Raw genomic sequence first — 13,691 nt, 5'->3', positions numbered from 1 at the left:
ATCACTATTTAAACTTTTTCTTTCACCCACTCTCAGAAACTCTGGAACCATAAACTATCAAGGCACATTTTAAAAGCATACAGGAGTGGGGCATTTTTTTCAGCTGATGATAGAAAAATGAAAGCTATGGTATGGGATTTCATAAAAGCCATTTATTGTCATTAGCTGATTACAAAGCAAGCAAGAAAACTGTTAATCAGTTATCAAGGAGGATTTTAGTAGGTCACAAGCTAAGTTATGTTCGTAGATACTTCGTAGGAAAGATGTATTTCACTACATTCCTAGCAGCAGAAAGTTTTTGGTACAGCACTTCAAAGACATATGCAAATCCCACGTTGGTTTGACTGATCTGTATCAAAAGGCACTGTCAGAAAACCTATCCCCGATTTGCCTACCCTTGTTTCATTCTGTGCCCTCCTTTTGCTCAGCTTCTTCCTCCAAAATAGAATATATAGAAAGCTTTTCTACATCAAGTCTGTGTTGCCTGTAAAAATCCAAAACGCACGAAACTATGTTCTTACAGTGGGTTTTCTGTCTGTTATTTTTTTTTACCACTTTATTTTTAGTAGTGGATTAGTATTCACAAGATCTCTTTAAGCCTTTGATCAAAGGCTACTTGCCTGTTCTTTGCCTTTTGTATTTCTGTACCTTATTTGGAAAGACAATAAAGTGTCAAAAGAAGAGTTAACAATAAATAATTTCAGTTTTGATTATGTTATAGGAGACAGTTTCACAGGATTTATTAACACAAGCTATAGTGGTAAAAGCTTTACACTGAAAGCATTTAAACACGTATTTTCCCTTCCATCTAGACATACATTCTGTCGATCCTTTTTATGCCAATAATAAGCAGTGACAGTGCTTACCTTATACCATGAATTCTTCCTCATATTCAGCCTTCCCATCCACATATCTGATAACAACATTTGTGTACACGTATGAGCAACAAATGGACGAAGCCTTGATGACACTGCCAGCTTCAGACAAGTTGAATTGCTCCAGTTTTTAAGCTCATACGTTAGTAACTTCATTGCCATAGTTTCATCTTGTCGGAAGGACTGTTCTAACAGTTCAACTGCCAGTTGGCCAAACTCACTAGAATGAAAAGAAAAAACATCAACACAAACAAAACTTAGTATGTACGGATTTTGAGTCAAATTTTCTTCTATTATCAAGTTCCCACTAGCATAATTTGAATGGACTATTTCCTGTTCCTTCTGGTAGGGGCATTTATAACATGAATTTGTGATTTCTGTTAACAAATGTGGACTACAAAAAGCTGCTAAAACACTATACAAGAAGGTCAGATGGTTCCAAAGTGGCACATTCAGTCCATAGTAACTTAAATATACCTGATTTTAACAGTTCTGAGTGAGCAATATCTAATACCCAACTTTTACTAGAGTACCACTGAATCCTTTTTGCAAAAAGGAACTTCCTTTAAGTGTGCTAATAGAACAGCTTTTATTAGTAATATAGCTGATTGTTTTCATTGGAAATTTCAAGAATAGAGTTTTAATTATATAAATGTAATTTACTTGGAATATTGTTTCAGCTCTTCTGAAGTATCATCAACAAGGTCACTTTGTTTTGCTTCATATGCCATTGAACGATACACTTTGCACGCAACAAGGGCTTTTGCCATGGACTCCTCCCCATGCTGCCAGAAAAATAGGGCCATCTTCTGCCTCTTCATTAACACTGCCCAAAGTAACAGCTCATTGAGAGGATAAGGAAAACGTCTCGTTTCAGGATCATCTATGTCTACTATTTCATCTTTGGTTCTTTTCTTTTTTCCCTCTTCTGCACCGGTGTCAATCTTTAAAATAAAATCAGAAAGTAACATTTTTATATCACTAAAATTGATAATTGTACAGTCTCAATTAAAATGCCGAGTGATCTAATGGTATTTCTTCAAAAAAAATCTGAACATTTTAGAAGAAGATGGAATTTCTGTTCTTCAGCTTTAAACTTCAGTTAAGTACAACACATTTTTAATAACAGAGAAAATGGACTACCTTGATCTCATAGATCAAATGAAATGCAGTAACTATCCTATCTACATAGAAAGGAAGAAACTCACAGAAATTTCCTAAAAATACCCAGGCCAAATCTTGCTTCATCTGCAGAATCATGTATGTTCCCCCCAATGACAGAACTATTCCAAAGATGAGCTTTTTGCTCACTAGTGCATCAGTGATTATCTGGAATACTAATATAGACATTACTTACAGAATCCTATAAGTGTGCTAGACAGGTCAGTTCATAAACAAGTAGGAAAAGTTGAAATTTCAGCTTTACCAAATTCAGTAGAACTGCTGCTACTCACTTCAGGTGTACTTGGATTTCAACCAGATTCTCCACTCTTAACTGCTTAAAATTATATCTAACACTTCCCCTTCAAACATCTGTACCTTTGGTTTGTACGGTTGCGCTGTTTTGATGAAGTGATTATGTCGCATTTTTTCCTTTTTGTCTGCCCTGTTACCAAAAGACTCATGGCTTTTGCACAGCTGAGGAGTAGTGTTTGAAGGATTTCGCCCAGATCGCTGTAGCAAAAATAATAGGAAGAGGTTTGGTTTGTTTTCTTTACACCTACTCATCAAATGGTATATAACAAGCTGTTTACAGCTAGATACTTAGTTGAGCAATTAAACAGTGATGATTTTATGTAACGACAAGAATTAGTGTTCTCATTTGTTATATAAAAAAGATTATTATTTATTTTAAAGTCACAAAATAGTAAAGCAATTAGCATAACTGCCAAGAAGTTACAGTATCTGCTTCCCACACCCAAGGGAATCTGCGTGTTTGGCACCCATTGTTCCCCCCTAGGAAGAGAGAAAATACCAGAAGAAACTTGAATATGCTGCGGTAAGAAAGAAAATGATAAAATCTTTTTTTGTTCTCAGTCCAAAATAGCCACCATTTACTCTCATAGGCTGTATCATAGCTTATAAGAGAATCAGTCCCTGGACCAAAAGAACACAATAATAAAGCTCCAGTTTTTCACAAAAATATCTTGTTTTTGTTTTAAGTTGTGTACCAACAGGTTAGCACATCTTGTTACCCAGCTGCCACATACCCGATTGTTCCCACTGAGACTATTGTATATAGCTCTAAAGCGTTTTCTTGTGTAGGTGCATCTGTAGGTTCCTCCCATCAAATATTCAATGACCAGCCCCACATCAATCAGGTTGATTTTATATCCTGGAGGAAGATTACCCTAAGAATACAAAAGGTATTTTCAGTCTTGCAAATTTTAATCTCAATTTAAACTTGCTTAGAATGTTTCCAAATGTTACAACTCCAAACACAGACAAATAAAAACAAATTAAGCCTTTTATATTTAAAAGACACAAAGCATCTACATGGTTCAATATTCATCAATTTAAAAAAGACAAGCTTATTGCTTCTCTTCTGTATGATCTCCCCTAGTAGGTTAGATGCTAGAAGGCAGGGGATGTCATGTATTGGTTTTTTTTGTTTTTTTTTTTAATCAGCTATCAAACTCTCAAAAAGCAAAGCAATCACAACTAAGATGAAAAACACAATACTTATATAAAACATACATCCACGTGGCAGTACACACAACTACAAATACTGGAAACAAGAGAATGACTGCAGACATAGTTTATTATTTCAACAAAATCTAATTATTAAAGCCAAAATTAAATTGACAGTCAAACACAGGAAGTAATAGTTAAACAATCTGGATCTAGTTTGACAGATTTTTACAATTACAGCATACCTGTTTGACATCTCGAACAAGATGGAAGAGTGTTGGGTTGGTTGGGCCTTGTTTCTTTACAAAAAGAGGAAAAAAAAAATTAGACAACATGAGTATATGACAGTAAAAGCCCAACATTTTTTTAATTCTAGCTAAAATAAATAAAAATACTAAAAGAATGACCAATCATTCACTTACTGTATTATAAAGTTCTTCCAGCCTGGGAATTGTAAGAAACTTGTGCATGCTTACTCCATTTTCAATCAGAAGTTTCACAAATGCAACTCTATCCATCACAAGGGCATCTAACATAGCCTGTTCCAAAGAGCCAACCTACAACAAGGATGAGAGAATACTATGAGGACTTTAGTGTTTTCTCTGATCTCCTACTGACACACTCAATAGTAGTACACTGGACTGAAAAGACATTTGGTTTAACGAAGTCAAGCTTGTCTCACACTGATACTGGATTAAACACATCAAGACATCAAATATTTAAACCACTATTTGCTTTGAAGGACAAATGGTCAGAACTATCACTGCATATCACCAACATCAATTCAGCTTCCACCTTTTGCAGTATTCATTTCTTCTCTAGCTCAGAATGTTTAACACATTACTAAAATTTTTGGGCCATTTTCAACTACACAATAATAGCTATAAAACAATAAAACTATAGGACTTTAGTATGAAAAATATTACTGTCCTAAAAATAACTCTGCCCATATTCTACAATCTTTCTCTATAGAAGTCAAAAGATTCTTTCTTTACAGCAAGTTAAGTTTCTCTCTCACAAAATACCATTCCACTTAATCCAGGCCATTTTACATACCAGCCATTGTTGCCCATAAACAAAAACATGATTTTTGGCAATGTCAACTCTATCCCACGCGAGTGTCAGAACAAGCTGGTCAAATGCAGATGCATTTGTGCCTTAAGAAGCAAAAACAATTAAAAAGATTAATTAAAATGCAATAAACGTTCAATCTTCCTGTAAAATAAGTAATATATCAGAATGTTATACAGCATATTTGATCAGTTATGAAAGTTTATGGTACTAAAAATAATTGGAAAGCATTTAGAAGTCTGACCTTTTAATAATGCTGTAAGTATTGCAACATCTATGTCCTGATGTTCATCTGACCCAATATGAAAGACAGTAATCTGTTAAAAACAGTAAAATGGAGACAATGTGTTAAAATTTGATTCTCAGACAAAAGTGATTAGCTCCAAAGTTTTGTCTTCAACACAATTTAAATCTACACTTCAATTCACCTTTATTGTGCACTCTGTAGTATAGGAAAGCACAAAACAATCAGTTGAGAAAACACAAAGCAGAAACCCCTTACACTTTTCAACCAATCTGAACTTCTTTTCCCATTGTAATTACAATACTCCATTGGCTATAAGCATCACACAGTATTCTACTTCCTCATTCAGTTCATTCTGCATTAGGAGATTTAGCTGTCAACAAATTCGTTTAGACGATTATGACAATTTTAAAGCTTGGAACAGCACATCACAATGTCCAAATGAAACATTGATATCTGAATTCAGGCTGTATGTAAAGCTCCATTAAGTGCTTTGGCTTTAATGATAAAATGACAGAAGTCTTCTGTTAGTACTGTAACAATTAAAAGAAAAAAAAAAAAGAAATGACAGGCTCTCAAAAATCAAAATAAAGAGAAAATGTCCCATATCCCACATACAAAATACATATATGCTATGAGCAAAACAGAATCCACTGTACAGAAAACAGGCTTGGAAACAATAATAAACTTGAATTACCAGAAATAATTAAAAGATTAAAGTCTCCCTTGATCATGAGATAAACTACCCACAAAAAATGACTATCTTCTGTAATTGGTGAGATCCACCAGAAATGATTTTGTATAACACTCAATTATACACAGCACTGAGATACAATGTAATGTTATATCCATAAATTGATATATACCTTGGACAAGATAGTTCTACAGCAAGATCTACTTACAAGTTCTTTTTTTTTCATGCATTCCAGCAGCGTCTGAAACAGATGAACTGCTTCACTTTGACCAAAGTTAAATGTCTTTTTGATAGTTGAAATGATTTCAGGCTCGGCACCCTCAGGAACATTCCTGAGATTGAACATGAAAAAACATTGTCACACGTGAACAGTAGGAATGACAACACACTAATTAGTTTCAAGATGTCCATTCAAAGTCTTGTAATCCATACGCTTATTATTGTTCCAGTGCCAAAACCTTGGGTAACCTTTAGAAGCATAGGTTACCTAGCCTATGACTGTAATATTGCTTACGAAAAGTAATTAAGCTCTCTGCCTTTCCTTCCCACAGCCAAATCTGAGATATTCTCAGCTAGAATGTTTTGACACAAAATACTGCAGACTTATCTCTCTAAATAAGACATGCTTCTGATTTTACTCATTATGGACAAAGCTGTTTGGTTTAGTGCTATGTTTCAGCCCTATATTCCAGGTTCTAAGGCAGCCCCTGAAACTAAGACCCAATTACATTTAAGGATTAATGCAGATCTGACAACCAACTAGAAGCCAATAGGTATTGTGGAACACAAGTTTATCTCTCTTACTAGCTGAGCCTATACTTAAATGGATAGCTGTCATCTGCACTAAACAGAAGTGTGTAAAAAGCTCAGTTTAAAGACTACTCAGAAGAAACAGCATAGAAACTAATTCCTTTTCAGAAAAGTTGCTGCTAAACAACAGTCACTTGAATGAAAATATCCCCACTCAATGTAGTGGAGATATATTTTCAAGCAGTTATGGTAACGTTATTCTCTGTTATTCTCATAACTCTGGAGGGCCTGGTCAGCTCTGACTTTTGTTAGACAAAAGTATTTTTGTTTTGTTTTGGCACTTCATAACAGTCTTATTTGTCACTTGAGATACCGTGCCTTAATTAAATCCAGAGCTGAAGCAGAGAGATCATTAAAACATAGAGTAAGACTTTCTAGTCACAATGGTGTAACAAAATTGCCACACTTCAGTTACACACGAGACATTTCCCCTGATTTAGGACGTAGGTGCTTTTCCTAACCTTTAATAACTATTGCCAATGCAAGTATACTCAAGTACTTAGTGCAACTGGTACGAGGTATGAAGGAGGGACTTAGAACTAGAAAAGAAGTCTTGATCTTCAGCCAAAGCTATTACTGCAACAAGTCTGGAAAGCTGCGTCACATGCAAGGTTACAATCTGCACTTTCAGCTTTTGCCTTTCCACAGATAAAGCTCTTGCACCAGTTCATTAAGGAATGCTCTTGAAACCCATCTATACATAACTGCCAGTTTGGCTAGCAGTACTAGGACTTACCCTCCCTCCTCCGTCTGCTTGTGAACATATGCCAGTATGTCTGCAGCTCTGCCTGTTCCTTCACATACCACCACTGGCACAGGAGGACTTTCATTAAGGAAGTCTAAAACCGTAAGTATGACGTTGGGGCCCCCTTCAAATACAAGTGCTACCACAGGTACACCTTGGCCAATTCCTATAAAGTTGTACATAAATATTAAAACACTTTTTTATTTTTTATTTTTTCCCTTAAGTCACATTTTTCACCATTGTTAGTGCCAATAGAAATTTAAGCTTGAGACCTGAAGCATTTCATCAGGTCTAGCAAAAGAAGTTTCAGTGCCCGAGTTACAGGAGAGATACTAACAGAGACTGTTATATACGCACACGAATGTTAACTGAGTTGTTGCTTTTATTTACATAAATGCAATAACAATGGTAGATATTATGTCTGCACTGCTTCACACATCAGTAAGTTTGAAAAAAAAAAATTACTTTCAAAATATCATTCCCATGCTTTAAAACAAAAGTAAACAAAAGATTTGAACACACCAACCAGCCACAGGACAACTATTGGTAGTCATCTGCACTGACTGCTTTTTCAGCCCTGAGCAAAGCAGCAGTTGAAATTTGCAAAACAATCATTTGGACTTAAAATCTACAAAAAGACTTTTTTTTTATTATTATTATTCAAATGCTTGATGAAATCACCTTATTCATTCAAGTAACACTCAAACAGGAATTACTTACTTGCATGGATCCTTTGCAAATTAATAGTTTTTTCCAGTTCTCTCCGCAGTTTAACTTCTGCTCCATACTTCCCAACCGTTCCATCATCCACCAGAATGAAATGGGAATGGAGATTATTTAGCACATTTAGTTTACTTAATGGGTTCAACAAGGTTTGATATGGAGCAACCACCTAAAACATAAGGATACAACAATACGTTTTATTTGTAGAGATTTAAATATGTCTCAATAAAACTCAACAATATTTCTAGACACAGTAAGCACTGACACATAAGCTTGCCATAGGCCGAGATTCACCAAGAGCTGAAGCAGCTTTGTTTTATGCAAGCATGCAACTATTACAAAGGAGTTCTGTTCTGAAAGAGAGCATAGAAAAAACACTTCGAAAAGGTGTCTTTGGGAAAAACTGCTCTCACAAAGATTAGCCTTAAAGATGTCAACATTTATCATCAACTGTAAATGTTAGTTTTCTGAAATACTTCAGCATTTTTGTTATTTGATTCAGTAATATCAGTAGAGGAAAAAAAAAAGACTCAGTAATTAAAAGAGGCTCCTCCTCTAGCACATTAGCACTTTGCTACTTGGTGACACTAATGAACTTGCAGAAGGTCACATGCATCAATGCACCTTAAAAGTAAAGCAAGCACTTCAAGGATACAAAGCAATAACAAAAAACTTGAGCAGATTTGTCAAAAAATAAAGCAGGTATATAACATTTCACTTGGATAATTTATCCTTACATCTCTTCCAACAAGGTCATTTCTGTTTTCAATCACTCCCCATGGAGCAATCCCAATAGTGCAAATCTTTCGAGATGATCTGGAAGCATGTTCTCTTAGAGCATCACCAACATGTTTTGCAACACCTGTTTGTGTTTTTACAAAAAAAGATTTCAATGCATCGAATGCCACATCTTATTAAGAAATACAATCACTCACTAATTGGGCCTGTAAGGATCTGGGAATTAATTTTATGCAACAGAAAAGAAAAAATGCTCGCTGTACACATATCAGAATTGGACAATGTACTGTGTACCAATACATTAACAAAGCAAATATTAGCCCAGGAAGAACGATAGTGTCCAGTACCTCAATCTTCTTGCTGTAATTCTATAAAGTTTTTCTTCTTGTAGTTCCTAAAACTAAAACCAACCAACCAATCAACCCCTCCAACACTACCACCACCCTTCACATTGCTTTTCCTGCTACACAAGTTCAAAATGCATTGTTTTAGTTTCTCTTGATCAAATTCTACATTTACTTCTATATGTAATCATTCATTCATTTAGACATCCGTGTTTTATAAACTATAACCTTCTTAACCATGCACATTAATTGGTATTTTACCTGTGTTTACTCCTCCAGTTATAATCCAGGCTCCTGTTGTTACTGCAGCTTTAATAAGACCCTTGCCAAGCAACTGTTTGATGCGTGGGTGAAGTTCAAATTTCTGCATGCCCCCATGTACAGAGATAACAAGCTTTGGCAACTCCATCTGCCATTCTTTAAGCATAAGTTGCAGAATAGCTTCAGGTTTAGTGTCATATGATAATCGCACATACTGCAGACAAAAGAAGGGAGTTAGAGTGTTCTTAAAAAGAAACCATCACAGAATCAATGAGTAAAGAGAAGAACCAGAATGCATTTCAGGACATACTACCCTATTCACGAGTATGGAAAATGTAATTTATTTTCTCGAAGCATGGCAGATGCAATAAATGAACAATCTTATTTTACGCCCCCCAAAATCAAGAACAAGACAAGAAACAGTTTTGAAGGCAAGTTTTAGAAAGGTAAAAACCACAGAAAGATTAAATTCTTCCATCTCAGCCTCCTAGGAAAAAAAAAAAAGTAGTATGGGATCATCTCTAAATCTGAAGAAATGTTAATAGTTCTGCCACCTACTAGGGAGAGGCCTGCACGTTTCCTGGGAAAAGTCTTACAGAAAGACAGTTGCTAGTTTTTCCATTACTGTTTCTGATGGGAAGGAAACCTGAATCCTTTAACAGGAAAATTCAAAAACAGGAGCTTTTTAACTTGCTGTATTTATCAGCATAAGTTTAAGCAGATGATCAACCAATTAAAAATACCCCTGTATCTCTGATATATACTGTCCAAGAGAGAAGGGAAATATCACTCAGAAATTAAGCCCAATTTGGATAATTTTTTAAATAGCAACCCCACTAGCAGCCATCAGAAACAACCACAGGCAACTTGCTATTTCTGTGCTCCTAGAAAAGGTTTCACACCATTTTTAAGATATACAATAGGTATGAAGGAACCATTACACTGCGGTTACCAACACAAAATAATTCTGCCAAGAGCCCTTCTCTCCAGAGATGATCTGATCTAGAGCAGCAGACTGCCCTTGGAGGCTCTGTTGGCTACATAAAGAACACAGCTTCCTTATCAAAAGTTTCAGTTGGACCACTGGAGCAGCACTGTATCAGGTGCAAGGGTAAAACTGCACGAGCCTTAACTAATTCCCATCACAACAAGAAACCCTTCACAAAATAGTTGTGAAGCATATGCCAGAATTCCCAGCTTTCCAGCCTTCCCATTATAGGTGCACCTGTGAATGAAGAGCTGTTTACCAAAATTTACAGGCACACCTGTTTATAACCCTTCAACCAACAAACTTGGCTGTTCTGATACGTTTGATTGTGCTGTGGTAATTTCAACCAAATCTACTAAAAAAAAAAAAAAAACATCTTTCATCTGTCCACAATTGTAAATGATTTTTCAGGAGAGTGGAGATAGCAGGTGTTATTTAGCAGGTTCTATGAAAATGTAACAGTAATGAGTAAGCAGCAGCACTGATGAGTAAGCTGTGTTTTAATGGTGTCTGAAACAATGACTGAATTATTGATGTAATGTTTTGCTGAAAGGATTAGGAATTGTCACTATTTGCATCAATGAAGGCAAACTCATACATAAATGCAACTAATTCTGATAGATTTGAGTGATTTTTTAAATAAAAATAAAAAAAGGAAATTAAAAAGAGTTCAAGTCACAATAAAAATACTGTAACAGAAGGCACTGTTCTGACACAATATAGGAAACACCTTTTGCATCCTTCAGCCTCCACTTACAAAAATTAAATGAAGCACTCAACGCCTGTATCAAGATACTTAAAGTAAGAAGTCATAGTTCAAAATTGTAATACATACCTTAGCCCTGTAAGAATGAGAGCCACCTTGAAAGTTGATGACACCATAAGCATCAGTAGGGGTTTGTTCTGTATGTTTTTCCACTGACCATTCTTCTATTTCCTGATTACAATTCTCACCTAGCTTCACATCGGAGTACTTCATGGCAAGACTTGCAGTAAAACAAGCATGTTGTCTGACCAAACGACCACAACAGCACCTGCACCCAACCATATCTACCATTTAGAATACTCAAATAAATACATCATTACAAGATGAGAGAATACATCCTTTATCTGTTGCAGAGATTAGTTAGATTTAGAAAGGAAAGATGATCAATATTATATAAGCCTCCTTTCCAGAGCAAGCCTTGTTACCATAAATGTTTCAGATAATAATTAATGACAATAATAAACATAATTGCTATGCAAAATGTTTAAGTTCACTGCAACAGAAAGTAGGAGGGCAGAAGTAACTCTAAGTAGCCAGGACACTAAAAACTAAAACCAATTCTTGGACCTAATTAATTTATTAAAGTTACATAAAGAAATTATATACATTATACAGACAGTTCTTTATTCATTAGTTGTATTTGTTTTATATCTAACCTTTCAATGCCTTGTCACTTGAAATACTGATAAAGACTTCTAAAACCACTATTACAAAAGTGAACATTTAACGGAAAAGGAGTATTCATAAATACCTTAATTAAAAGAATTATTACCTGACAAGCTGCTGACAAATCTGACATCCTGGAAGGCATCTATAAGAAGTATTTAAATACGTGAGTAAACATCAGCTTAATGTTAAGGGAGGAGCGGGAGCGGATGGAGAAACAAACAAACAAACAGATCAAATGCCACTCATACCACTCCACCTGCTTACAGAAAGATTACTGCGCTACAGAAGAGCATGCTGCAGAAGTTTGTGCCCATTTTAAACACAAAGTTCTCTAATTATGTGACTGCTGCAGACATTTCAAGCGAAAATGCATAAGTGTGAAAGCTTCAAATTCTGACCTTTCAAATCAATTTTTAGACTTTGGACTAATGGCATCTGAAGACCAAGAGTATTTCAGCCTGGATTACACAGTTCTCAAATGGAAACTGTACCAGATGCCAAGCACTTAGACACATTCTAACAATACATCGTCATTTCCTCTGCTCTACTAACGCATACCCAAGCTGAGCTGCCTATGTAGAAAGAGTATTCCATCATTTACCAGCACCCATGGCAACAAACTTTATATAGAATAGTGTCCTTACACAGTAAGTTTATTTAATAAAACAAATCCTTTTTTCAACCCTCTTTCACCTTAAATATTTACTTTTTGTTTTCCTGAGAATCCACTTACTAATATTTAACAGCAGCATAGCAGATATAAAATTCTACCACTGTTTTCCACAGTTTTTATAAGCATCTGCTAAACAACCATGGTTAAGAGCTGATATGCAAGAGCACTCAACTATACAGTTTATACAATAACCTTAAATTACATTCAGGCTTTCAGCAGAGACAATTTTTTTTTTTATTTTGTCCTCTTTAGAAGTTGCCCTTAGCTACTAATCATCTACACTTCCATAATGAACCTTCATCTTTAGACCTCTAGCAATTATGAAAGTATAAATATCTATGCTAAAAGGTACAGAGCAAGGATTGCTACAGAATTCTCCTGTCTGCATCTCTCTCTTTTACGCCCCACTCAAGAACAGCAGCAAAACAACAGCAAGCAACTTGTCAAGTCTGAAGGACATCAGATGGGAAAGTTGTAAAGTCCCTATATGCTGTAAACAAGTTAACCTAAAAGGGCAAGTGTAGGTGATCATTTTGTTCTTTGGGAAATGCTCTGGGAATTTTAACAGCTTCCTAATTACTTTGTTTGCATTTGTAAATTTTCCATGTGCTACAATCACAGCTCTAAATTCTAAATGCTCCTTATGTCACACGGTTTCAAGGAACGTGGTAAATTATTTACATTAACTTCAAAATTCTAAAGCTTTTACTTTGTTCTTTTTCTTCCTAAAATCAGATTCTCAGAGGTGAAATACCTTACTTCCAAAAAGAACAAAACTTATAACTTCTTTCCATGGAAAAGACTGAAGTAGAGGTTTTCTATAGCTCAGAAGGAACAGTTTCTCAACTAAACTCGAATACACAAAGCTAAAAAGAAAATGCTGATGTGAAATTGACAAGGGCAATAGATCTTATTTTGGTGAGACAAAACTGACTTAAAAAATCCATTTAGAATCTACTTTTACCTGCAACATAGATGTTGTGACTATGTACGATTTAAAGCATTGTAGGAATATGGAAATGATACCTGTAACAATTAGTGAAAGTAAATGCTATGTATCTGTTGCTTGATTTCACATATCTGATTTAGTATACAGTAAAGCAGAATCAGAGACATGCAAAATGTTCTTCATTAGTCTCAGCTTCCTCTCTAGAAATGTATTTCCTATTTTTAAAATTCATTTTTTCCTTACAGATCCTAAAGGATTGAAAAACAACTAGAGGCGATATGGAATCTTTTGATATCTGAAACTATTTTTGTTTTGTTTATATTCTCTGAATATGAAACCCTGTCCAAAGTTTGTTTTGTGAAGCAAGAACCCCCACCCTCACCCCTGCCCCCATCGTAATCTTCATTTTTCTTTACTCTTTCTACAAATTCTTCATCTCTTCTTCTTTCACCACCAGGTCTACTTTGACACTTCACCATACACTCAACACTGTTGTTCTTAAAATTCAGT

The 13,691-nt window shown here is 35.3% G+C and overlaps 1 protein-coding gene across 1 annotated transcript in view; it reads right to left on the bottom strand.

Annotated features, from left to right (window-relative positions):
- TRPM7 (transient receptor potential cation channel subfamily M member 7) overlaps positions 1 to 13,691 on the bottom strand; it is a 54,053-nt gene that overhangs the window by 19,280 nt on the left and 21,082 nt on the right. Inside the window, exons 3-17 of the mRNA XM_065733919.1 lie at positions 11,663 to 11,701; positions 10,960 to 11,158; positions 9,137 to 9,350; positions 8,531 to 8,655; positions 7,791 to 7,962; positions 7,062 to 7,236; positions 5,724 to 5,847; positions 4,822 to 4,894; positions 4,563 to 4,663; positions 3,929 to 4,063; positions 3,752 to 3,805; positions 3,086 to 3,226; positions 2,415 to 2,549; positions 1,539 to 1,819; positions 867 to 1,095 (exon numbers count right to left, since the gene is read on the bottom strand). Coding sequence (XP_065589991.1) covers positions 867 to 1,095; positions 1,539 to 1,819; positions 2,415 to 2,549; positions 3,086 to 3,226; positions 3,752 to 3,805; positions 3,929 to 4,063; positions 4,563 to 4,663; positions 4,822 to 4,894; positions 5,724 to 5,847; positions 7,062 to 7,236; positions 7,791 to 7,962; positions 8,531 to 8,655; positions 9,137 to 9,350; positions 10,960 to 11,158; positions 11,663 to 11,701 — 2,197 coding nt within the window. The remainder of the gene's footprint in view (positions 1 to 866; positions 1,096 to 1,538; positions 1,820 to 2,414; positions 2,550 to 3,085; positions 3,227 to 3,751; positions 3,806 to 3,928; positions 4,064 to 4,562; positions 4,664 to 4,821; positions 4,895 to 5,723; positions 5,848 to 7,061; positions 7,237 to 7,790; positions 7,963 to 8,530; positions 8,656 to 9,136; positions 9,351 to 10,959; positions 11,159 to 11,662; positions 11,702 to 13,691) is intronic.

This window comes from Cyrtonyx montezumae, unplaced genomic scaffold (assembly GCF_038088225.1).
Source record: "Cyrtonyx montezumae isolate F1298 unplaced genomic scaffold, pur_monq_1.0 scaffold_17, whole genome shotgun sequence".
Lineage (NCBI taxonomy): Eukaryota > Metazoa > Chordata > Aves > Galliformes > Odontophoridae > Cyrtonyx > Cyrtonyx montezumae.
The sequence above is the reverse complement of the archived record's forward strand: the minus strand, read 5'-3'. Positions and strand labels throughout refer to the sequence as shown.